This window comes from Brienomyrus brachyistius, chromosome 22, assembly GCF_023856365.1.
Source record: "Brienomyrus brachyistius isolate T26 chromosome 22, BBRACH_0.4, whole genome shotgun sequence".
Lineage (NCBI taxonomy): Eukaryota > Metazoa > Chordata > Actinopteri > Osteoglossiformes > Mormyridae > Brienomyrus > Brienomyrus brachyistius.
The window spans coordinates 5652039-5679866 of NC_064554.1; the positions used below are offsets into that span (position 1 = coordinate 5652039).

The window sequence follows — 27828 nt, forward strand, 5'->3', positions numbered from 1 at the left end:
AGAACAAAGACATGATATTAACGAACTTACCATTCGGTTGTGCATGTGACTCTAAAAAATGGGAGAGAACAGCTTTGGTTAATTACTATAATATTACTGAAAATGTGTTCATGTTAATTATGCCTATTTGTGTCGTAAATGTCTAATCTCAATATGACTCTTTTAGATAGTTGCCACTAGAACTTTGCGATATGGTAAGATAATTTATCACAATTTTTTCTTCATATTAGTTGATATAGATAATTATCACAATATAATTAAAGTCATTATTTAGCTCAAATCTCCATTTTTTCCCTTAATTATTCCCTTAGATTCAGAACATGAAAAGGCAACAAATTGAATGGACTTCAAACTGAAATGTAATTTTACCAAATAAATTATATTAATAAATTAAACAATATGGTATGTTGCTAGTTTTTCCCTCGGACTTCCTTGGTGCTCGTTTCAGGGAACGTATTTGACATAATCTCCTGTAATCTTCTGTACTGAACAATTAGTCCTCTAACAACAATGTCCCGTGATAAGCAATGAGACCGACATTTCCTGTATTTCAGGTTGATCTGGAAGTGGCCCAAATGAGGAAAAATATGAAAAAAAAAAAAATTATTGATCGCAAGGTAAGTTATGGCATGGTGCTAGAACTTTTGTCTAGGGACATATAGATCATGGTTTGAATTACAGGGAAGCTAAGGCGAGCTCGCCCCCACAAAAAGGACACAAGCTACCTTGGAAGCCCCCCCTGAAATGTTTAGGGTGAGCTCTAAAAATGTCCACTTTTGGTTTATAGCAGGGGTATCAGACTCAGATTTTATAGAGCCAGAATTTAATTACGTGATTTAAAAAAAAATTTCTTATGCATTTCATTCCAAACTACAGCAATTTCAAGGTTTTACATATTTTACCTATTTTCTAATCTATTAGGCCTATATATGTGATTAGCTACTTTAACTAGTGTTATGAATAAGTCATTGTTCCAGTAGCCCCTATAATTTTTACTTTGATCAGAAACCATTCCAAAATGTATATACAACAATTCTGTTGGGACTATTATCATCGCCAATATGTACACATCTTGTGGACCTAAATATATTCTAAAACAACCGTTTTTTTTTAAAAGAAAAAAATTATTACTAATTTTTCACTAGCCTATACGAATACAAGCACGAAAAGTCGGTCCTGATATTACATTTTGAACACCATATAAGCAAGCGTAAAACGAACTTTAAAAAGAGATTCCATTTCCTATACATTTTACAATGAACTTGAAAACTTTTTCGTAGTTCTCAACATGGACATTATTTAAGGGTCAAACGACACTGAAACGCAAATGCTCGGTTGTTCTAAATGCACAGTACAGCACTTACCTGTATGCAGTAGACTTAGAGCCGTCACAAAAAGCACACCGGTCCTAAATGCCATTGCGTTAAACGGAGATGCCAGTCTGTCTGTATTTGAATGTCCCTCCTGATTTCTCCCAACAATGTATATCGCGTACAAAACCAGCTATAATAGCACATCCTACTTGGGCCGCAGGAATTTCAAACATTCATATCACTTTAAACATATTTCTCACTCGCGTTTCCTTGTTGATTGTCGTAACTTTATGCACGCAACCGTATGGGTTTTTCCTTTCTCTGCAAGCTGTTACAAATGTTAAGTACGTAGCGCAATTGCATTGCCTTCTAATTCTTTGTTGAAGTATTCGGGTTTCTGACTTTTTGTCTTGTTTAATACTGAAAGATAAAATATATAGTAAAATAATTTACGAAATCATTCTATGTTCCAAAGAAAAGCCTAGGAAACTACCCCCCCCACAAATGTTTTCAAGTATAAAACTAAAAGCACATATCGTTGTGCAGAACATGAACAATACCCTGTCACATGACACGCTAAATTTTTAGACCTGCCTACGTATTTTCAATATGTAGTTATTTGAAAGTTTCAACGTTGTTTTTATAGCTACATTTATAAACACAGTAGGTGCTAATCTGAAAGAGACCAGCTATGTGTCCCAAGTGTCAGGAAGAAAGCCTGAAGGAGCTGGATTATTGTGTTTACTAAAGTGTGTTTGAATTATATAAATTTTTATTTGAAGATCTGAAATAATTGAATGTGAAAAACATGCAAAAATTGAAGAAACAAGGAGTACTTCTTCACAACACTGTAGCAACATCACAGACTGATAACCTGCTTTAGTGGCTTCATCATAGCTTTCATAAATGATGTAAACTCCACAATATGTCTGACAGACGTCATCATGCATGGATCACTGCTTGTCTTTATATTAAAATGCTATTGCAGCTACTCTGTTGTTTTCACTTGAATCACCTTGGAATGCAGCTCTGCTCCTGAAATGTCACCTCATTGGTCGAGGTCCAAAGAGAACAGTGACTCATACAGTCATGTCAGCAGCACAATGACACAACATTACACCTTGAAATGCATCTAAGAATAACTGTCAGGATCGGGTCTTGCCCTGCCCCTTCAGTTGATCTGATTTCCTGTTAGACCAGCTGCGGTTACTGGTCATCCTTTCTGTGGAGTCTTGTGTGCTTCACAGTCCCCAACGTGTGTGTTTATCATCTTAATTATCATCTTAATTGGATAATCTTAATTATCACACAATTATCATCTTAATTAGTGACATTTGGGGTCTTCACGGCTAGTGTGCATATTGTACTCACAGAAAGACTTGGAACACTTGCTTAATGTAATAAAAATATTGCAAATGTATTATTTTTACAGCAAAAATTATTTAATCATTTCTTAAAAAAATATATCACATTCAAATCAATCAGTATTTTTAAGCAAAACATTAATTTGAAGTAGTAATAAACTGAAATTATACACACAAATTATAGTTCTACTGTTCTGCTGTTCTGAGTTAAAAAGTTCATTGGCAAGCAGTCTCATTAATTAGTCAGACCTTTGCAATAGTATAAAACACCAAAAAAATTGTGCCAAAATTATTAAGACACTTAATGACAAGAAAATGTCTGTGTGAAGGACATATGCAGGTATGTTAAACATTGCTTGTCAATGGACTTTTGTTACGAAACCAATAAATTTGCACCATTTTTGCAGAATTAAGCAAGTGTAACAAGACGTTATATATACGTATGAGCACTGTATGTCAGCAAACCATATACTGTCACAAAGAGGAATGGGATTATAAGGAATTCTGCAGAAGCAGGCAGTGAAGCTCACTGCCATTCCAAATGGAAACTTATTGTATATAATCTGTACATCTATACATAACTATTCCCACCTCTATACTCTCTTAACTGTATATACTCTCTTAACTGTATATACTCTCTTAACTGTATATACTCTCTTAACTGTACAAATTGTACATACTGCACATATTGCACTTGCTACTCTCTGCACTAAAAGATTGTGATTATTAGGTAAATCACTGTACAATTACTTCAAATAATGTTATGATATTTTTTTTTTATGAGGGGAAACCAGGGAGACACCTGCAGTGAAGTTTGCCTAGCGTGCTACCTGGGTTGTTTTCGCCACTGGGACAAAAATGCTGGTAAATGTGCTACCACAACACCAAACAAACCCATAAGGAGCGAGAGAGGAATGTTTGGCCTGTGCTGGGTGAGGGATGGTCAGTACGGCCTATCCCCTGAAAAGGACTTCAAACAGGCCTGCTCAGTAGAGAGCCTTCACAGTGCCATTGAGTGTGTATGGGTGCGGCAATTTCAGTACACTGCATGCTTAAATTAATAGAGTGCAGGATTTAAACCTTGACCGTATAAGAGTCACTGAGCAAATTGTGAAAGTTTACATGAAATATTTGTGTGACAAGGGTAAACAGAAAAAGGTAAGGCATGTTTACCTGCTGTAATCAAGGTATGAATTATTATTGTTGTTTGAGATATATTATTATTATAAAAGAGAGCATATGCAAGGCATTTCCTGGTAAAACAATTTTCTGCTTTTCCTGTTTCTTTTTTTCCTTTTAGTTTGCTGTTGTTAAAGGCGCCATGCAATGAAAATCTGCCTTCACCTCGCCATAACTGAATAAGGAGAGTTTCGCATCTATACCTCCATAACTTCCGGTCATGTACCAACAGCATTCAAAATAGCCAGGGTCATTCCCATCTTAAAAAAACACACTCTAAATCCCTCGGACACTTTCAACTACCGACCAGTATCGCTTCTTTCGTTCCTTTCAAAAATCCTCGAACGCACTGTCTACAACCAGCTCTCTCTCTATCTCTCTCAGAACAACCTCCAGGATCCTAATCAGTCTGGCTTTAAAGCAGCTCACTCTACAGAGACTGCCCTCTTAGCAGTCACTGAGAAGCTACATGCTGCCAGATCAGCCAAACTGTCATCTGTCCTCATCCTTCTTGACCTATCAGCAGCATTTGCCACGGTCAACCACAAGACTCTCCTGTCCATCCTTAGGAGTCTTGGCATTGGTGGCTTGGCATGGCGCTGGCTTGCTTCCTACCTAGAAGGCCGAACATAGCAAATGACATGGAATGGAACCACATCTACCCCACGTCGTCTTTTCACCGGTGTCCCTCAGGGCTCGGTTCTTGGCCCTCTCCTATTCTCCCTCTATACTAAATCTTTTGGTGAGGTTATATCCTCACATGGCTTCTCCTACCACTATGCCGATGACACTCAACTCATCCTCTCCTTCCCTCCCTCAGACACTCCACTAAGATCTCTGCATGCTTGGCAGACATCTCATCTTGGATGACCGCTCACCAGCTAAAACTCAACACTAGTAAAACCGAACTGCTTTACATCCCAGCTGACTCATCCCCCCTCCAGGACCTTGTGATCTCCTTTGACAACTCCCTGATCCGTCCTTTGGTTTCTGCTCGCAACCTTAGGGTTACTATGGACGATCGGTTATCCTTTTCCTTACATATCGCCAGTCGTTCTCGCTCTTGTTGGTTTCTCCTCTTTAATATCAGGAGAATACGTCCATTTCTTTCCACTCAGTCTACCCAGATACTCGTCCAGTCCCTCGTCATCTCACGCCTTGACTACTGCACCTCGTTTACCACTGCGCGCCATCTGTCCTCTCCAACTGATTCAGAATGCAGCTGCTCGTCTTGTTTTCAACCTTCCCAAGTTCTCCCACAGCACTCCTTTGCTGTGCTCTCTCCATTGGCTTCCTGTAGCTGCCCGCATCAGATTCAAAACACTGATGCTTGCATACAAAGCCAAAAATGGTCTGGCACCATCCTACCTAAAAGACCTCATCACACCCCGCACTGCACCATGATCACTCCGATCCTCCAGCACTGCTCGACTGGTCCCACCACCCCCCAAGGCACAAGGAAGACACACATCTGGGCTCTTCTCTGTCCTGGCACGTAGTTGGTGGAATGAACTTGATGTCCGAATAGCTGAATCCTTGAATGTCTTCAAGCGACAACTGAAAACATTCCTTTTTCAGGAATACCTGAAGTCGTACTTCTGGTATCTTACTCTCAGCTCTTTTCCTTGTGTGTATATATATTTAAAAAAAAATAAAAAATTTTGCACTTTCCCAACAGAGTATTCAGATAGATGGTATTCATAGCCTGGGTCTTTATTGAGCTAGTATCGGAAAAATTCATTGCAGAATCATAAAGCACTTATGTAAGTCGCTCTGGCTAAGGGTGTCTGCCAAATGCTGTAAATGTAAATGTATATCTGACATACAGCAATTTTCAAACATGGTCGCTCCGTCTTTCAAATATATGTAAGAAGTGGTGAAATGGGCTGATACAAAAAAGTCCTAGACTAGTTATGTAACAGCCATTGCTACACCTCCAAACTTAACGTACAACAGTGCACGTTGAAGCACGATGAACCTGCCCAAACTGCAATATATGTTTTCTCTCTCAAGGGTTATGAATGCGGAGTTTCCACAAGTGCAGGAAAAAACATACTGACAGCCACAGATGTAAGGTTATTTATTACTAATAGGCTAAGAAGGTAAGCGCTATTCAGGGGTACGTTTCCCAACGTACTTAATTGGAACTATTAAGTTGTACTATTCACGTTCTCATGATTTCAACATAATAAAAGTTATTTCGAAACGATACGTAATGATATGTGAAGGGTGACATCTAGTGGACGTGAGGGGGAGTGGCGGTTGTTGTACATACACTCACCGGCCACTTTATTAGGTTCACCTTCCTAGTACCGGGTTGGACCCCTTTTTGCCTTCAGACCTGCCTTAATCCTTCGTGGCATAGATTCAACAAGGTACTGGAAACATTCCTCAAAGATATTGGTCCATATTAACATGATAGCATCACGCAGTAGCTGCAGATTTCTCTGCTGCACATCCATGATGCGAATCTCCCGTTCCACCACAACCCAAAGGTGCTCTATTGGATTGAGATCTGGTGACTGTGGAGGCCATTTGAGTACAGTGAACTCATTGTCATGTTCAAGAAACCAGTCTGAGATGATTCGAGCTTTATGACATGGTGCATGGGGCGGCATGGTGGTGCAGTGGTTAGCACTGTTGCCTCACACCATTCGTTCGTGCCTCACACACCGTTTGAGTCTCCGCCTGGGTCACATGTGTGTGGAGTTTGCATGTTCTCCCCATGTCGTCGCGGGGTTTCCTCCAGGTACTCCGGTTTCCCTCCACAGTCCAAAAACATGCTGAGGCTAATTGGACTTGCTAAATTGCCCATAGGAGTGCATGCGTGAGTGAATGGTGTGTGAGTGTGCCCTGCGATGGGCTGGCCCCCCATCCTGGGTTGTTCCCTGCCTCGTGCCCATTGCCTCTGGGATAGGCTTCGGACCCCCCGCGACCCAGTAGGATAAGCGGTTTGGAAAATGGATGGATGGATGCATTATCCTGCTGGAAGTAGCCATCAGAAGATGAGTACACTGTGGTCATAAAGGGATGGATATGGTCAGCAACAATACTCAGGTAGGCTGTGGTGTTGCAACGATGATCAATTAGTACTAAGGGGCCCAAAGTGTGCCAAGAAAATGTCCCCCACACCATTACACCACCACCACCAGCCTGAAACGTTGATACAAGGCAGGATGGATCCATGCTTTCATGTTGTTGACGCCAAATTCTGACCCTACCATCCGAATGTCGCAGCAGAAACCGAGACTCATCAGACTAGGCAACATTTTTCCAATCTTCTATTGTCCAATTTCGGTGAGCCTGTGTGAATTGTAGCCTCAGTTTCCTGTTCTTTGCTGACAGGAGTGGCACCCGGTGTGGTGGTCTGCTGCTGTAGCCCATCTGCCTCAAGGTTCGACGAGTTGTGCGTTCGGAGATGCTCTTCTATTTGAGTTACTGTTGCCTTTCTATCAGCTTGAACCACTCTGGCCATTCTCCTCTGACCTCTGGCATCAACAAGGCATTTTCGCCCACAGAACTGCTGCTCACTGGATGTTTTCCCTTTTTTCGGACCATTCTCTGTAAACCCTAGAGATGGTTGTGCGTGAGAATCCCAGAAGATCAGCAGTTTCTGCAATACTCAGACCAGCCTGTCTAGCACCAAGAACCATGCTACATTCAAAGTCACTTAAATCACCTAAATGCCATTGTGTTAAATCAGGCCCTAAACCCCCGCCCCACTAAACACACAGTTCTCCCACAATATTGGTACGGACATGCCCCTACCATCCATACCCAAATGTACGCCCTTGTATGTGCTCCAAGCGTCAGGAAGAAGGCCTGAAGGAGCTGCATTATTAAAATATACTATCTTCTCACACTGAACAATGTATAAAGACACACTCACAAATGGAAACATTTGGGGGTATTTTCACCCTAGTTTATTAAAACATCTCGAAACGCCAGTTTTTGAAAGTGAGTATTTTTCCAAAAGCCTGCAGAACGACATTGTTCCACGGACACAGATACTAACTCATACTCATACTAACCAGCCACCAATGTCCTAAGACATGAACGTCCATCTTCATGGGATGTAGCGATACGTTCCTTTCTTTACACTTTTGACATATCGCATTGCCATATTACTGCCTATGTACAAAGTGCTCAGAAAGAAAAAGAACAATATCATCATAAAAATAGCAGAGAAAACATAGTGTTGCAAAAAAATATTTACCCTGATTCCCTCATTTTTATTGCACATTTGTTACCCCAAATGGTTTCAGAACTTTGCATTAAATGTAATATAAGATGAACATGAGGAAACACAAAACACAGGTATTAAAGGGTTAATGCGTTTATGGAAGGAAAAAGGTTATTCAACACCTATATCACCTATTTTAAGGAATAATTTCCCCCCAGAACTTAATAACTGGTTGTGCCACCTGTAGCAGCAACATCTGCAATCTTCTTATTGAGGAATACTGTGTTAGTTTTACACCAGATGTAACAGGACACTTTTATCCAAAGCGACATACATTCTGTTTTGAGGGTCAAGGTCAGTCAGTCCCTGGAGTAGCTGGGGACATAAGGGTCATGCTCAAAGGCCCAAACGGTGAAATAACTCTGCTGACTCTCTATTTTGTGTTTACTAAAGTGTCTTTGTACTGCATGAACATTCGTATGGGGTAAACTCACCAACATGCCTAACAAAAGTCATCATACATAGCTCACTGCCTCTCTTTACATTAATAAGTTAATGCATCTATTCTGTTCTTTCTGACTTGAATCACCTTGGAATGCAGCTCTGCTCCTGAAATGTCACCTCTGCTCCTGAAATGTCACATTTAAATGAAATTGAGTAGCTTATCAATACCATACAGGTTAAATGTATCCTTTGTGATGTGAGAGTGATATGCTCATTGTACATGATTTAGGACATGATAGGATATTGGGGAACTGGTCTTGCTTGCTCATGCAACCTGTTCACCGCTATTGTAGACCAGAGAGTCAAAACAAAGAGGGAACAACAGTGTATGAGACACAACAATAAAGGTGAATATGTTAAAGAATGAGCCCTGAATGAGAACATTTTCTTTATTTACTAATCTAAACTAGTACTAAACTAATTAGTTTACTAGAACAAGGAAGTCCTTTGCTTTAAAAAATATGAATAAAATGACACAGTATGATTTCTTATACACATTTAGTAGCCTAATTTTTTTTCTCCATAATTAAGAGAATTTTATGGTACAATAATCTGAAACAGCGAAACCAAAAGATGTTTTTTTTTATGTCAGCCTACCTGCTAGGAAATGCATTATCCTTTCTCTCTGTCGTGAAATGCTGTTCACAATCAACACACTGAATGAACTGCACAGTACATATATATTTCACAAAAATGATATCAATGTAGCATGTAGGGTGTCAGGGTTGGTGCTCGTCCTTCCCTGCCCTTCATATCTCTTCCCTGCTTGGCCAGCAGGTGTCGCTGGCCATCCTGTCCCTTTCTCTGTTTCAGTTCTAAGTCCATAGTGTGTTTCCCCTGTTCCCTAGACCACTGCTTAGCTCAGTGGGTTGAGTGTGTGGCCCGAAGACTTTAAAGACTCTCTGGTCATGGGTTTGAGGTCTGTGTCCACTCTGTTCTCTATTCTGTAATTGTTCATGTTCATGTTGCTATGTGTTAGGAGTTCTCCTGGTTTCTTAGTCCTGCTCCCTGTGTTGCTTGGTTCCCCTGGTGTTATTATTTTATGGTTTCTTTATTTAATTCTTATTTTTCTCTTTTAGTTTTTGACCCCCTCGTGGTCCCTTTAATTTGCGTGAATGTCAGGCCATTCATTGTGCAAAATTACCTCACCTCATGGTCCACTGTGATGTCCCTAGCTGTCACTCTCCTGCAGCCTGTCTCTCTCACAAACACATCCTAACTGTTTGAAAAGATACACAACACACATAAAATAGCGATAAAAAATAGATAGATAAAAAAATCTTCTCCTAGAGACTCATAGAAGTAAATATTGGGGATTTACTGAATCTCTTCTTGGTAATAAATGGAACATTCTGCCAGCACTATTTATGAACTAAATAAGTTTCTGGTAATTCAGTAACTTACTTTAGGCGCTTTCCAAATAAATGCCAGATCTAGACCCATTTTTTGACGGGCTTCTTACTCATTTTTATGCTGTAACAGCAAACACAGTGGGATGAGAATTGTGACTGACACGAACGCTATGTACCGCGGCATTGTCAGTGTTGCTATTTGTGCTATGCTGTTAATTAACCAAGCTCGACACGAGACGATTAAATTCGACAATTTCACGTAACCTTTTATTGATTAACTGTTGGTTATGATACAAGGTCTCCAATGAGTTAAGTTTACACACAAAGCCGTACTGCGCTTCTGTGCTCACTGCTCCCTGTGTTGTCTCCTTAAACGTGGATTTGGAAATGAGCGTCTGCCTGCCAGAGCGGGAGCTGAGAATAAACCGTTTTAATGGAAGAAAGGGGTTCTCCAAATAAAAACTATAAGAAAAAAAATTCAAATTATGTAATGAGATATTTTAATCGTATATGTTTTCTGTAAACCAGGCATCATATGTGATACCCCTGAGGCAGATGATCCCCCCACAGCATTTGGGAGGGACGTGTCTATTATTGCACTTCAAACGCGTATCTATATCAATAAGGTACCAAAAGTGAAAACTGGTACTGGCACACTGAATTTGAAAAATGGCTGTAGTAGGACTGGACGACATGAAATATTAATATCAACATCGCATGTTATTCCCATTCAATTCTCATATCGATAGTCAGCTACATTAAGATCAGGCTTTTTTTAGCCTTCAATTTAGCATGAATATTATAGTGCAGGGAGTGCTAAAACTCCGTTTTTGTTTCATATATACCCCACTCTTTATTACAACAAAATCACATTGTGCGATCATAGAATATTATACAAAACACTTTATTTCTCGTTATACTATCTTGATTTTATTCTATTTGCTCTTCCGAAAAGATCTCAATTAAAGCTTGGGTCTCGTTATTTATCCATGCACCTATCATTATTAATTTTATTATATTTAATGTCTGTGACATAAGTCAACCGAAAAAAAAATCAATACTAACAAGCGGAAAGGAGCCATATCGCCACCTATTGTAGCGGAGTTTGACATACTTCGGTCAATAAATCAATTCCCCTCCCATCCATGTATACTACAACAAGGAGAACAGTCTGATTAAATGGCGTAGTTGAGTTATAACCGTAGCCTGACTTAGCTGTGCATGTAAACGTACTATTACATAAATAGTACTAAAAATGTATCATGACTGTTCTACTAGAACACCCTGTTATGTAATGACAAAGAAAATGATGTTTTAAATAAAAAACATTTACATTTACAATTTGCGTTGCATGCTATGGCGCCAAAATTAGTATGCCGCTTGCTTCCTTTTTTCACCAAAATACATTATATTCTTCAACAATTCACCCGGAACACCGGTAGCTTCAGACACCTTAGTCTATGCCTGATTTTTATTTTTTTTTTATCCCCCAGTATGCAAACAGGGACATGTCATGAATAACTGGTAATCCTGCTACAGATACGATCAGTTTCTTCTGCATTACGCTTGGGAACTGTTTGGTCAAATGAAAAGTTCACAGCATTGTATTCTGTAGAACTCCCTTTAGTGGAGCATTTGTACATTCCTGCTGGTTGTCACCGAACCATATATTAGTTCATTACCATAAAGTTGACCAGGCTACAACACTGACGAAATCGTGCCGCGCCACTGAATGACTTCCGGTTGTTTTGATGCTTTTGCCATTCGTGGTGTGACCGTACTGTAATGATGGCCAAAACAATGCTTTATGAAACTTTTGCTGTATTTTTTGAGCCCACTAGATGGTGGTGTCTGTAGAAAAAATGGCTCAAAGCATGCCCCAAAGTAAAGTCTTATAGTCGCATTCCCTAACCTTATTTTTTCCATTGGAAGTACGTATTTTAGTACGTGATTTTAGTACATGCAAGGTTTTTCAGGAGCACATTAGTCATGTTGTAGCTGTACTGACTGAACACTCATAAAACTGCAGTGATTTCTAACTATCACTAATCTGTAACGTTCAAGGAATTTTTGACATTATTGAAACAGCTTTTCATTGTGAACTCGCTCAGGATAAGTATGATGACTGGAATGATGGATGGACTGATGGATGGATGCAACAGCTTCTTAACACAGAACATCTTTCAGATTTCTTCACAGGAAGAGCATCCTGAAGGCATTCTTGCATTTTCAAATGTGTTACATTTAGGGTGACATACAGACATTTTACGTGACAGCAAAGTAAGTTGAATTCTCTATTTTCAAGTAACTGAGTATGAATGTTTCTCATATTAAGGTACACTGTATACTGCATGTCGTGTTGTGAGATCCAAGTTAACCACAATCACCAATAGCTAATCTGTCACATTTAGCATGCGAGTTCATAAGGCTACTAACTGAGATTTGGTTCAGATGGACAGAACGGTGATGGATTAGAGTGGGGTGAGGAGAGAGAGGAGAAGCAGCAGGAAAGGGATGATGGTGTTGATGTGAATTGCTGCAGCAGAGCTGGTAGAGAGATTGCTAACAGTACTCTGAAGGAAAGTGGCGAACTGAGACACCTTAGATAAGGTAATTATCTTAGAGGCGGCTTTGGTGCTGCCGGAGGTGTTGGTCGTTATCACTGCGGCCTGGAACCAGGTGCTCCCCTGTTTACAGAGTAATGGGTCACCTGCATCACCCTGAGGTGAGGAGAGAGAGAGAGACAGGCAGACAGGAGGAGTGAAAAGGATGAAACACAGAACAGCATTCAGTCTGACTACAGTACGACCGGAGCTGCAGGCGCAGCACTGCTGAGGAGTGAATGTCAGATACGAGCAGCAATAGATGAGCATCCTTACCTGCTGCAACGTCACAGCTGTAATACAGATGTCTGAGGAAGATGCGCTGCTCCCACAATTTACCACAGTTGTATTCTGCTGCTGAATATTTGGGACTGTCATAAGAAGGAGGGATGGTATTCTGTGTTATTTATTTTAGCATGAATTTAACACACAGAATGATTTTATACTCACTGATAAGGATGTAACTAGTGTTGCAGGGTAAACCAATACTGAAAAAGTACCGTGATACTCTGCCATTAAAAACAATACTATCTTCCATTTTATTAGTATCAGTACTTTAAAAGTATTGCCTACGATATGCGTCGCTGTACAACAGCAGGTCAGCAGCTTGACTTTCTCTCCCAGTGGGCATGTCAGCTGCTTTTTCTGTCACCTTGCAGCTTTCACAGACAGGAGAGTAGTGACAGGTGAAAATACCCCTTTCTTGGGATACAGTTCGTTTCATTCTGTTCATCCATAAGACTCGTTTTGATTCATTCACCAGCTTGTTCAGTGGCACTTCCTGTTTGCGGATCTGACACACTGTGTTCAGATATGATAAAAATACCTTATTATTTAGGCTAAATAGTGCTAAGGACTAAGCTAAATACCACTAATAAGTGAATAATAGTAAAAATAAAATGCTATTGAAGAATAGTGTAAGTTTCTCAACATTGTAACATTCTTTGTTAAAACCCCAAATCTAACAGCTCATCATCATAGTGAGCTAGTGAGTACACGGACTAACAAACCTAGTTTGTAGAATCATCTTAAATCATGAAAACGTCGCATGTCTAAAATCCAGATGCAGCATATGAGAAGTCACTTCACTTGTGGGCTACTTTCTACACCAGTAGATGCTGCATTTCAGGTATGGCTCTCTTGTGCAGCAGTTGAGTCTCACGTTCACCAACTCGCTCAACAACTCGTTCACTCTTATGTGTCTCTCATTCTCCAACTCGGTCATTCATTCACTGTAAGCATATGTGTTCAGGCCCAGGCTTAGTTTCCAGCCAGCCATATGCTCGCAAACAGCACGTCCCTACATGCCTCACTGGCCATAGTCGAGGAGGGAAGCAACATTTTCCTCATGTTTCAGAGGAGAAGTGGAATAACAAAAAGAACTAATCTTTTCAGGGAAATTAATGTGAGTGTATAGTTCCTGTAAGGAACTTGTTTTGTTGTGAGACTGTGACAATATCTAGCAGGATATTTCATGGTTATTTTGCTAGTACAGCTGCATTCTATTCAATCTCCTTGTCGAAAATTGCACTGTTTTTGTCGGACTTCTGTAGTTGCATACTAAAAACACTGATGTTCTTCTGTGAGTGTGACTTGCTTTGTTTACAAGATCCAGCTGCTGCAAAAATAGATAATTTTATTATTTTTATTTCATTTTATAAAAGGACTGCTACTTCTGACTGCTGATCGTTTATTGTGATATCATACCGTGCACTTGCTATCATGATAGCTCCGATGACCACGCCCCTCTGCGGAAGCCCCTGTTTTCGGCTCCCTAATCATACTGCAGACTCCGCTTGAGACCCGTGCCTGTAGCAGCTGTTTCCCATTTCCCTATCAGGAGCTCTATTTCCAGAAGCCAGTCTCACCGAAGGGTTGCAAGATCTTCATGGGTTCGAGCAGTCTACTTTTTAGTTTCTATTTAGTGCCTGTGCAAAGATGATTGTGTCCTAGATACCGAGTTCTGCCTGTTCCCCGCGGTACCTATGACGACGATCAACTGACAAACGCCTGGTTATCTGACTCCGTTCTCCGCCTCTGCCCTCTGGTAACCGGCAACGATCACTCTGTATATCTGGCTACTCCTCAAAACCAAGTTTCACCAGGTGTCAAGAGGATTCCCGTGGTGATCAGAAGCAGTTTCTGTTTAACTATTTCTTTCAACAAGAAAACCGGTTACCTGCAGCTGACCTGTGTCAATGTTCATCTTTTGCGTCACACGTACCATGAGTTTTTGGTATCATTACACCCCGACTCATTAAGCATGACAACATTTCTTGAAGTCACACAGGTTCACACATGCTAACACACTCACTCACCTCCGCTCTGGGTGCTTCTCCATCCTGTCACCCAACACTGTGACCCATTGGGGAAGACAGCACTGCCCAAGCCCAGGCACACGGGCTGGATGTAGTTGGTCAGGGTTACACTTGTAGCCAGGCGGAGCACAGCGATGTTGTTACCGGGCAGGTTGCTAAGGGTGATGTTGGACACCCCTATTGGTGCATTTGTACCCAGAACCACTGTCCACTGGCTGCTATTGAGTTGTGAACTGGGGAAACATGGTGATGCACTCAATACGGATATACAAGGGAAATACGAGTCCTTTATTTTTTTTATATTGAACTGGTGTTGGTGTTAGGATTAGGGTAAGGAATTAATTTCATCCTTGAGTTCATTGTGTCAATGAATCAGTAATTCAAGTTGTTTACATGATTTGCTTAATTTATCGTTTTCAGAATTTCACACATTTCAGTAGTAGATCTCCCACTGATACATTTTGTTGAGGCTCCAGAGATATCAGTAATCTTTGATTCTGACTGTACTGACCTGTTGAAGCACTGGGCTGCACTGATGACGTATCTCCGTGTGATGAGAGTGCCCCCACAGACTTGGGCCCCATTCATCTGCAGGCTGACCTGCCAGGGCCACGCCCCTGCTGCTACCGACCCGCTGCTGCCGCCATTGTTCAGTGGGGCGAGACCACATACATCCGCTGAGATGAAGGAGGTGGGGGATCAAAGGCAGAGTATCAATACGATACCCAGGATCATCTGCTGAGATCTACACTGGTCATAGTCTGAAACGCAGTTACAACATTAACAAGGGATCAGCCAATCAGACAGAGGGCACTTGGTACAGTTATGCGAAGGCTTCCTGTGTTGTAAGAGGTCTGTCTGAGGAAGTCAATCACACGATAGACAAAATAAGAATAACCTATGAACCCAATGGGAAATTAAAGATGGGAAATATCAGACACTCACGCTTGGCAGTGGTGGTCGAGGTGGTGGGAGTGCTTGGGGCTAATGTAATGGATGGTGACGAACTGCAGGAGGTGCTGCTGTCACTGTTTGTCCCACTGGATGTAAATGTCACAAATCCCGGTTGGTTGGTGGTGATGATGGAATTGATCCAGGCCTGATAACGAGACACCCTAGTGTAGACTCCAGGGTATTTGGGCAGGGCGCATTCATTGCCAAAACTCACAATCCCAGCCTGGACCCAAACAGACCCCTGTTTGACCACCATTGGACCTCCTGAGTCTCCCTACACAGGTATAAACAGAATTCAATCAAACCTGGAACAAATATCAATCATACCAAGCATCTGGCTACACACAGGAGCACATGATCTAAAAAAAGATTGAGCAGAAGCCACCGCACCTGACACGAGTCCTTTCCTCCTGCTAGCAGACCAGCACAGATCATGTTGGCTGTGATGGTGCCCTGTCCATTCAGGCAATTACACTTATTGTTTCCAACTATTGGTATCTGTACTTCCTGTAGCGTGCCAGGAGAGGGGAGGGACACTGAAAGGGAGAATTACAAGCAATGTTAACCATTCGAACCCTATCCATTTTTTTTATCCCTTTGATTTCAGGCTTATTACATTGTACGTACATGAGTTAGCGACATGCACTTTATGTTTTTATTTTCAGGACATTCTACGCTAATCAGATATGTCATAATTTGATGTGTAAATCTTGATATCATCCTTCTTATGAGGAAAAACTACTTGCGCCCATTGAAATTTCTCAATTTTTAGAAAATATAAGAATCTAATCTAAGAATTTCCAGGCACTACGAGTATTATCTTCTACTTCTCCTGACTGATACCTATCAGCAATGAGGTCCCTTCGATGCTTCGTAAGCTCTCTGCAAACCGTGGCTTCTTCTGTAGGATGCAGCTGAGTAAATGTCAGGAATATCCTACTAGGACAGCTGAACTTTCTTTGGGGTTAATCAGAGTCACTTTAACTGATGGCAGGTGTGTCCCCTAAAAGACTGAATGCTGTAATTAAACTAAGAGGTGCTTCAACAAAGTATTAGTTTACGGGTGTGCACACTTATGCAACCACCCTATTGTATTTTTGTTTTTTATATTTTTCTCCCTAACATGTTTGTTTGTGTTTCAAATGAATCGTACAGGTTATAGGTCACATTAAAGGTGGGAAAATTCTTTTAAATGGTTTACTGTGCTCTCATTTTGTCTCAGAAACCTGGCATTTTAACAGGGGTTTGTACACTTTTTATATTCACTATACATTAGTTTTATTTATATCTACTGTTCTGATGATAGTTGGTAGTGCGTGGACCATTTTGGCAGTGAATATGCACTTTGTTTTCTGGGAAGAGTTTAGGTGGAAAATGTTCAAAACATTTGCCTCATTTCACATGAGATTCTTCTGGAATACTTTAGCACGCAACACTGCAACTTGGACAACCAGAAGGGGTAAGTTCTGTTGAAGATATTCGAATCATGTCTGTGTGTTATACCTATGCAATGTTACGAGCCTGAGATTAATGGGTGCGAAGACCAACGCATTTCGCATTTATTGCGTACTAAGGGTTAATAAGATCCTGAACAAGAGGCTTTAATATGTTAGCAGGTGTCGATGATGCCTGGATGTCAGTCACACAGAAACCAGAAACTGCCCAAATATAAAAACAAAATCTGTGAATCTTTAGTTATTATGAACTACTCAGATATAGATACATGCAGAAAATTGGTATTAACATCCTGACTGTGCAGGTCGTTAGTTATTGAAATGAAGAGTAGAGCTGACAGTGTTATGCCTGAATATGAATATGATGACATACCCATCCATCCATCCATCCATTTTCCAAACCGCTTATCCTACTGGATCGCGGGGGGTCCGGAGCCTATCCCGGAAGCAATGGGCACGAGGCAGGGAACAACCCAGGATGGGGGGCCAGCCTATCGCAGGGCACACTCACACACCATTCACCCACACATGCACACCTATGGGCAATTTAGCGACTCCAATTAGCCTCAGCATGTTTTTGGACTGTGGGGGGAAACCGGAGTACCCGGAGAAAACCCCACGACGACATGGGGAGAACATGCAAACTCCACATACATGTGACCCAGGCGGAGACTCGTACCCGGGTCCCAGAGGTGTGAGGCAACAGTGCTAACCACTGCACCACCATGCCGCCCCTGATGACATACCATTATACTTAATATTTCCCCAGCCGGTGACCCAGGTCTCAGTGCCGCTGTAGAAGGTGCTGTTGCTGGCTGCCAGGCAAATGGGATGAATGTAGTCGGAAAAAGTTACAGTGGCGCTGAGCTCCACTAGAGCAAGGTCATTGTCATGTGTATTACTGTTGTATAGTGGATTAACAATGATTCTGCTGAGGGTACTGCCTTGTTCATTTGGGTTTGTACCAAATAGTTCCTGACGCCCCAGAAAAACACTCCAGTTGGTTGTATCTGTGCTGTAGGAGGCAGAGCATCAAACAGTGAAAAATCAAGTTAAATCACAGACACTTTTTGCAAGCTGGATATTTCTCAGATTTTTTGTACGAGTTTTAGCATTGATATTGTTGTATAAAATCACCAGTATGACTCACCTGGAGAAGCAGTGGGCAGCAGAGAGCACCCACTTATTGTTAATGAGAGATCCTCCACACATGAGCTCATATCCATTTTGAAGATTCTTCAGCAGATTAGCCTGCCAGGGCCAATTGCCCGGGGGTGCATCCTGACCCCCCACTATCCTGGTGTTAAGAGGAGCTTGGCCACACACTGGGAGGGGGGAGAGGTGAGCAGATAAAGGGCTGAACATACTGTAGACTGACTGAAAGTTTGTACAATATTCTATCAGATATTACTGTGCCAATTTTGGATATCGGCCAATTAATTTGTTAAGCACTAATTCACAAGACAAAATATTAGTGACATTTTATGTTTTAAAGGAAAGAACAAAGACATGATAATAACAAACTTACCATTCAGTTGTGCATGTGACTCTAAAAAATGGGAGAGAACAGCTTTGGTTAATTACTATAATATTACTGAAAATGTGTTCATGTTAATTATGCCTATTTGTGTAGTAAATGTCTAATCTCAATATGACTCTTTTAAATAGTTGCCACTAGAACTTTGCGATATAATAATTTATCACAATTTTTTTCTTCATATCAGTTGATATAGATAATTATCACAATATAATTAAAGTCATTATTTAGCTCAAATCTCCATTTTTTCCTTAATTATTCCCTTAGATTCAGAACATGAAAAGGCAACAGATTGAATGGACTTCAAACTGAAATGTAATTTTACCAAATAAATTATATTAATAAATTAAACAATATGGTATGTTGCTAGTTCTTTCCTCGGACTTCCTTGGTGCTCGTTTCAGGGAACGTGTTTGACATAATCTCCTGTAATCTTCTGTACTGATCAATTAGTCCTCTGACAACAATGTCCAGTGATAAGCAATGAGACCGACATTTCCTGTTTCAGGTTGATCTGGAAGTGGCCCAAATGAAGAAGAATGTAAAAAAAAATAAAAAACGATTGATTGCAAGGTAAGTTACGGCATGGGGCTAGAACTTTTGTCTAAGGACATATAGATCATGGTTTGAATTACAGGGAAGCTAAGGGGAGCTCGCCCTCCCAAAAAAGGACACAAGCTACCTTGGAAGCCCCCCCTGAGATGTTTAGGGTGAGCTCTAAAAATGTCCACTTTTGGTTTATAGCAGGGGTATCAGACTCATTTTAGTGAAAGGGCCACACTGGAACTTGTCAAACTCATGTGGGCCACATAAAAATAATGTCTGAAGGATTAGTAAAACATTAAAGCCCTTTGTGTTCCTTTTTGTATTTGTTTCGATTTGTTAAACTGCTTTTTCAATTTTTGGTTTCAGCAGTAGATGTTCCTTTTCTCCCAGTAGATGTATGTTAAATGAAGAAATGCACTGATCATAAATCATGTACAATCAAATTAACAGCCTGGAATGCTTTATGAAACTTCTGAATTTTATACAGTGGTTTTCTCAGATACATAAGCAAACAATCACAGAAAAGTTATGCTTAATGATGCAAGATTACGTCTGCTTAAAAAAATGAACTAAAAAAGAACCGTGAGAACCGTGTAATGAACAGAATTTAAATGTTGACATCAGTATGAAAGTCATGCTGACGGGAATGCAGTGTCTGTCTACTTCACCAAATACAGATGACTAAAGAAGATGACCCCGAAACCGGGCACCTCTTCGACTTCACTGGTGTATCAAAATCAGGTGACAATTCATGAGTAGTTGACAATATCATGTCGTTTAGGTGTGTCAGCCTGGGACGCAGCAAGAGTTCACAACAATAAAATACGTTTACAAATGTGTGTTTTATTAATTATCATCAATAAATCGTTTGCATTTAGCTTGGTAGAACTACCGACATATTATATTACATTATTAATGCATATTCAGCTTGACAGCGATATATATGTATTCTGTCATAACCGCATATTCGACGGTTAGAGGAGCTGAATATAGAGTTATGATCAATAAAACATAATCGCCATATGAGCTAAATATGTGGAGTTGTTGAGGCAATAAAACCATGGTGGTTAAAAAATAAACATGTATCACTATCGATCGGAATATAGGACTACACTGATGCATCTAACAAGACATGTTGGTTAAATGTCGGCCTAAATGATATTTTTATTAATAAAAACAAACCTATAACAAAGCAATTGAGAATATATTTTATATAAATAATAACAAATAAAACATTACTAAAAAAAACATTAATAATCTAATAAAAATATGTCCGTTGAATCATCAAGATAACTGTACATGACTTCCTAATAATTAATGAAAACGAACTTTAAAAAACTACGGAGCCCCTTAGGTGTCACGGTAGAAAAAAATATTATTTCGTTCCCTCGAATTAGTAAATCGAACCCTCGAATTACTAATTCGTGCCCTCGAATTATGTATTGCTACCCTATTGATCATTCATGGACACAGGGTCATGGAGCGTTTCGATTCAATACAGTTTTATTTTGATACTGGACTGAAATATGATGACATTCTTTGGGTTTTGGCTGTCAAGCGCAACGCTGTGATGTCCTTGGCAACACTCAAACGACTTTCACGGAAAATGGGACAATTTCGCAAAAACTTGACAGATGTCATACAGTTCATAAAAAGTCATGAATGAACAATAAGGTATAGCAATACATAAATCGCAGGTACGATTTACTAAATCGAGCGCACGAATTAGTAATTCGCGGGTACGATTTACTAATTCGAGGGAACGAAATAATATTTGTTTTCTACCGTGACACCTAAGGGGCCCTGTAAAAAAACACGTGTAATTGCATTTTATTTATGCGAACTCTTGCTGCTGTGACAAGTGTGAACTTGAAACGTACGGGGTACCTTGAAACTGCATCAACTGCCAAACAGCTGAGCGATACGTCACAGACAGCGGAAGAGATTTGGCATGACACACTCCCTACAAGAGCCGATTTTTTTGTGGGGTTTTCCAGTTCTGTTTGTGCATATTCTAAAGTCTCTTGCATGCCGGATTAGAACTTTCATCGGGCTGTACGTTTGACACCCCTGTGTTACAGCTTATTTTTTAAGGTTCTTGGAATGAAAACAATAATAAATATGAGTTGTTGCAGACAGCTGTTTGATTTCGCTGTGGTTAAAATCAAGTGAGCTAAATAATACTCAGCTTTTTTGTTCAAATGATGCATTGTTCTTTAAGGGGTGTGTAGGCCAATGAGAAGCAAAAAGATGTTACTCGTGTCCCTCTGCTTTGTGATTGTTTTTGTTTGCTCTGATTAGGCCATAAAACGTCTTGCGTGATTATTTTGTTGCTGTTATTGTGCCTTTATGATATGTTATTGACGGTATTAACTGCCTGTAGTAGCAATAGCAGAATGTTTTTCGCAGTAACCCTGTTACTGACCACAGTGCTGCGCACTTAAATGTATGCGCGTGCATGTGACTTGTGAACTCGCGGTGCGCAGGGGAAAATGGGGATCTCTCGAAAGCCACTGTGTAATTAGAACTCTGTGTAATTAGATGTAGATATAGAGCGTGTGTTTTTTTTTTTTTTGCTTGATAGCTTAGGATAAATGATCATTCTTAGATGAGGCCACGTGGTAGGACACAATGTTATGTACTGTGAGACTGAGAATAATGACACTATTCCGTACAGTGTTCTGGAACGCCCTGCATACATCCAGAATGTAGACAGGAGTAATATGTTGCAGTCGCACACAATTACGTAATTTTAAAAAATTTCTTATGCATTTCATTCCAAACTACAGCAATTTCAAGGTTTACCTATTTTCTAATCATTTAGGCCTATATATGTGATTAGCTATTTTAACTAGTGTTATGAATAAATCATTGTTCCAGTAGCCCCTATAATTTTTACTTTGACCAGAAACCATTCCAAAATGTATATACAACAATTCTGTTGCGACTATTATCATCGCCAATATGTACACATCTTGTGTACCTAAATATATTCTAAAACAACCGTTTTTTTTTTTTAGAAAAAAATATTACTAATTTTTCACTAGCCTATACGAATACAAGCACGAAAAGTCGGTCCTGATATTACATTTTGAACACCATATAAGCAAGCGTAAAACGAACTTTAAAAAGAGATTCCATTTCCTATACAATTTACAATGAACTTGAAAACTTTTTCGTAGTTCTCAACATGAACGTTATTTAAGGGTCAAACAACACTGAAACGCAAATGCTCGGTTGTTCTAAATGCACAGCACTTACCTGTATGCAGTAGACTTAGAGCCGTCACAAAAAGCACACCGGTCCTAAATGCCATTGCGTTAAACGGAGATGCCAGTCTGTCTGTATTTGAATGTCCCTCCTGACTTCTCCCAATAATATATGCAAAGCCAGCAATAATAGCACGTCCTACTTGGGCCGCAGGAATTTCAAACATTCATATCACTTTAAACATATTTCTCATCCGCGTTTCCTTGTTGATCGTCGTAAGTATATGTACGCAACCGTATTGGTTTTTCCTTTCTTTGCAAGCTGTTACAAATGTTAAGTACGTAGCGCAATTGCACTGCCTTCTAATTCTTTGTTGAAGTATTCGGGTTTCTGACTTTCTGTCTTGTATAATACTAAAAGATAAAATATATAGAAAAATAATTTACGAAATCCTTCTATGTTCCAAAGAATAGCCTAGGGACCCCCACGCCCACCCCCACAAATGTTTTCAAGTATAAAACTAAAAGCACATATCGATGCGCAGAACATGACCCTGTCACATGACACGCTAAAGTTTTAAACCTGCTTACGTATTTTTTATATGTAGTTATTTGAAAGTTTTTCACGTTGTTTTTGACGTTACATTTATAAACACAGTAGGTGCTAATCTGAAAGAGACCCGATATGTGTCCCAAGCGTCAGGAAGAAAGCCTGAAGGAGCTGGATTATTAAAATATATTATCCTCTCACACACTCACATTTTTGTTATTTTCAAGCTGGCGTTTTAAAACACCCTGAAACTTCAATTATTAAAAAGTACTTTTTTTTTTCCTGAAAGCCTCCGCGGTACTGTAAACATTCAGTGTTGTTCCACGAACACAGATGACTCACAGTTACCTGCGGCCAACGCCCAGATATATGAAAATTCGTCTTTGCGGGATTCAGCGACACGTTACTGTCATGAGACTTTTGACACAATGTAACGCCATATTACTTCCTATATATGAAGTGTTCAGAGAGATAGATAAAAATACCATTATAAAAAATTAGCTGAGAAAACAGTATTGCGGTACAATACTTTACACGATTTGCACTTTTTTTTGCTCATTTCTTGCACTATATGATTTCGGAACTTTACAAGATCATGAGCAAACACAAACCACTGATATTAAATGGTCATTCCGTTTATTGAGTGAAAAATAAATCTTGAAGAATGTTTATTTTGTTAAATGTATTAATAGTTATATATGTAATTGCACATGTTCGATTTAGTGAATACCATATCATGACCGTAAACAGTATCCTAGCATACAATATCAGATTTTTACCAGACTTGTTAGTGTCTTTGGTTTGTTTGTAGTTTGTTTGTCTCTCGAAAAAAAGAATATCACTATTAATGTACTAAACTATTTTATAGAGCTTTTAATGTGGTTTGACTAGTTTGTGTTTGAGCAAAAAATAATCTCACTCCAAAACTGCTGAAATAAAAAGCAATAACACACAGTAGCGTGTTTATGGACGCAGCCATGTTTGTTCCGAGATCGACATTGTCGAACATGATGTCACTCATCTCGGGATTTCCGACTTCCGAGAGAAAAACGAACGCACCATAACTTCCTTTAGCTACTTTCATGGAGTACCCCTCAGGTTCCTTAACTTAGGTGTAAAAGCGCCTTACATAGCGTAATGTTTCGATTTCATTTAGACCACTAGACATCTGCATCTGATGGTAAGGACGGAGTTAGTTTAACCGAGTTTAATTTTAAGGTTGAAACAGAGCTGCCACAGATCCTGAATTTTACCGGATCGTCGAGTATTTAAAATGAAATGCCGTGTCCCGTCTTGAACCAACGTTGGAGAGAATTTGTCCCGTATTCGTGGTTTGACCCCTCCCCCTTGCAAATTTTATACTTTATCGTGAAGTCCAGTATTTCTTCATATATAAGGTGGCAACAACCACAGGATGTAATGGCCTACAAACACTACAAAAGTCTTGCATTGCAAGTAATTATTAGCTAGCAGCACTTTGGTTGAATAGTACTGAGTCAGGACGCTTTACCAAACTAGACTCAAGACTGAAGAAGTTTTATGTGTCACATGCATAGTTATACACATAAATCATGCAGTGAAATGTAACAATGAATCACTCCTGAGACTGTGCATTTGATTTAAATAAAAAAAAGATAACTAAATATGGTACATAATTGTGGTGATATGGCATGTAAGTTTTATTACTGTTCCTTCTCGCTCATGTTTAGTCAGTGGAGGTGTTAAACTTCGTATACATATACAGATACATAAATGACAAGCAGTATGTACAAAAGTACACAATATGTACTCAAATAATTCAAAATTTAAAGTGACATTGTGCTTTGCAGAACAGATGTGCAAATGCCTGTTGGCTAAACGGGGAAGGGATACAGAGTGAAAGCAACAGGGGCTGACCCTGACAGGAATACTGTGTTAGTTTTACACCAGATGTAACAGGACACTTTTATCCAAAGCGACATACATTCTGTTTTGAGGGTCAAGGTCAGTCAGTCCCTGGAGTAGCTGGGGACATAAGGGTCATGCTCAAAGACCCAAACGGTGAAATAACTCTGCTGACTCTCTATTTTGTGTTTACTAAAGTGTCTTTGAATTACATAAATTTTTTTTTGAAGATCTGAAATAATTGAATGTGACAAACATGCAAAAATTGAAGAAACAAGGAATGCAACTGTAGCAACATCACAGACTGATAACCTGCTTTAGTGGCTTCATCTTCAGTCTCCATAAATACTCATATGATGTAAACTCCACAATATGCCTGACAGACGTCATCATGCATGGATCACTGCTTGTCTTTATATTAAAATGCTATTGCAGCTACTCTGTTGTTTTCACTTGAATCACCTTGGAATGCAGCTCTGCTCCTGAAATGTCACCTCATTGGTCGAGGTCCAAAGAGAACAGTGACTCATACAGTCATGTCAGCAGCACAATGACACAACATTACACCTTGAAATGCATCTAAGAATAACTGTCAGGATCGGGTCTTGTCCTGCCCCTTCAGTTGATCTGATTTCCTGTTAGACCAGCTGCGGTTACTGGTCATCCTTTCTGTGGAGTCTTGTGTGCTTTGTGTGTTTTGCTTCCCAGACTGCCGTGTGGCTCAATGGGCTAAGCTGGTGGTTCTTAAACACATCCCCCCATTATTGGTCTGGCTTTGAGGTTGGCCTGATTTGTTCCTTGGTTGGTCCTTATGTGTCTTACTGCCTGTATCTTCTTAGTTGTATGTGTTAGTTTTACTTTGCAGTTAGTTATAATTTAGTTCTTGTTCTTACATACTTGTTTTTTCCCCCTTGTGGTCCCTTTATTTTCCCAGTTCTCCCATTGTGTTCTGTTTAATGAAACCCTGTATGTTGAGAGAAGCTGTGTGGATCGGTCCCTCCTTCGTCATGCTATGCCATAACAATAACATGCTGATTCAAAGGACGACAGCCTCCCACTGCGATCTTATCCAGCTATGTAACCAGCATACAGTTTCAGACATGCTGCTCTGGACTCCTAGTTTCTAGTAATCCTACTCAGTCACCTTTGTCACAAAAACATCCATTACCAAATAATACCCTGTCGTTGTCTAATAATTTCAGTAGTCAGTACATTTATCATCTTAATTAGTGACATTTTGGGTCTTCACGGCTGTCTTAAAATGGATGAGAGAGGGATATAGGGCTCTCGAAGGAACAAACAGGCACGCTTAGGTTCACTCAAAAAAACACTTTAATACAAGTGATACAAGATAACCTCGCATTAAAATCAATGTCAATTAAAAACAATGCAAGATAACCTTATACCACCAGAGATATAGTATAGTATAAATCATACGAATATATATATATATATAGAAAGCAACAATAAAAATATAGGTAAGGCGAACTATTATCACAAGCGGTGATAATTAATCCCCTTAATCAATCGAACGCAATAGCAGCTGCTAAACTATTTACACTCGGACGTGCCCTCATCACCCACCTTCACACACGGACTGGGGAGCCCTTTTCAGTCGTGGCAGGAGACCAACACGTGAGTTCCGAGAAATGCCGGGCGATGCGCGCTCTATCCCACGGCTGAGCTCCGGTCAGTACTGAGTTTTCCCCGTCCTTTATACTAAATTGGGTGCTGCCTGTGGGCAGGGGGTGAGCTGGCCAGGCTCACCCCTTCCCCCCAGGGCAAGGTGTTATCCAATTCCCCCTTTTGTCCGAGTGTTGCTGCTTGTGATAATAAAATACAATAGGCGTCCTGGTGCCGGGTGTCTGCGCAACGCCTTCCTGTCCCCCCTACCGACAACATAGGGTACTAGATAACGACCCCCCTCTGTTAACCAAGATAAACATTCTGTATGCCGATCTAATGGCTCAGATAAGCATCCTGGTTTCTTTTATGAGCCGAAGTTCTTTACGGCGAAATAGATTTCATTGTATGGAGATCGGTAGCGAAATAGATTTCATTGTATGGAGATCGGTAGAGGACAACATGTTCGTGCAGTTCACTTGGGGTGAATCATGGACGATTAATCTGAATTCAGGACGATCAGTGCCCACCCGATCAGAATCAATCCCCTTAATCAATATTACCGTAAAAGGATTAACTCCATACCACGTGGTCGACGTAATCGTCCGTGAATTCATCCTAATACAACGGCTAGTGTGCATATTCTGCTCACAGAAAGACTTGGAACACTTGCTTAATGTAATAAAAAATACTGCAAATGTATTATTTTTACAGCAAAAATTATTTAATCATTTGTTAAAAAAATATATCACATTCAAATCAACCAGTATTTTTAAGTAAAACATTCATTTGAAGTAGTAATACACTGAAAGCCAAATTATAGTTCTACTGTTCTGCTGTTCTGAGTTAAAAAGTTAATTGGCAAGCAGTCTCATTAATTAGTCACACCTTTGCAATAGTATAAAACACCAAAAAATTGTGTCAAAATTATTAAGACACTTAATAACAAGAAAATCTCTGTGTGAAGGACATATGCAGGTATGTTAAACATTGCTTGTCAATGGACTTTTGTTATGAAACCAATAAATTTGCAACATTTTTGCAGAATTAAGCAAGTGTAACAAGACGTTATATACGTATGAGCACTGTATGTCAGCAAACCATATACTCTCTTACATACTGCACATATTGCACTTGCTACTCTCTGCACTAAAAGATTGTGATTATTAGGTAAATCACTGTACAATTACTTCAAATAATGTTATGATATTTTTTTTTAATGAGGGGAAACCAGGGAGACACATGCAGTGAAGTT

The 27828-nt window shown here is 39.9% G+C and overlaps 2 protein-coding genes across 4 annotated transcripts in view; both read right to left on the reverse strand.

The window, feature by feature from the left end:
* LOC125718378 (transmembrane protease serine 9-like) overlaps positions 1 to 23394 on the reverse strand; it is a 29847-nt gene extending 6453 nt beyond the window's left edge. The window contains exons 1-2 of one of the 2 annotated variants that reach the window (XM_048992204.1): positions 22569 to 23394; positions 31 to 51 (exon numbers count right to left, since the gene is read on the reverse strand). In XM_048992204.1, coding sequence (XP_048848161.1) covers positions 31 to 51; positions 22569 to 22743 — 196 coding nt within the window. In that variant the 5' untranslated portion in view covers positions 22744 to 23394. Of the gene's footprint in view, positions 1 to 30; positions 52 to 1364; positions 1800 to 22568 lie in introns of those variants that run through there. The other variant, XM_048992205.1, reaches the window with a different exon arrangement.
* Positions 10136 to 27828, reverse strand: part of LOC125718380 (transmembrane protease serine 9-like) — a 32913-nt gene continuing 15220 nt past the window's right edge. Inside the window, exons 7-10 of one of the 2 annotated variants that reach the window (XM_048992208.1) lie at positions 15328 to 15493; positions 14817 to 15049; positions 12775 to 12869; positions 10136 to 12615 (exon numbers count right to left, since the gene is read on the reverse strand). In XM_048992208.1, coding sequence (XP_048848165.1) covers positions 12367 to 12615; positions 12775 to 12869; positions 14817 to 15049; positions 15328 to 15493 — 743 coding nt within the window. In that variant the 3' untranslated portion in view covers positions 10136 to 12366. The remainder of the gene's footprint in view (positions 12616 to 12774; positions 12870 to 14816; positions 15050 to 15327; positions 15494 to 27828) is intronic. The other variant, XM_048992209.1, reaches the window with a different exon arrangement.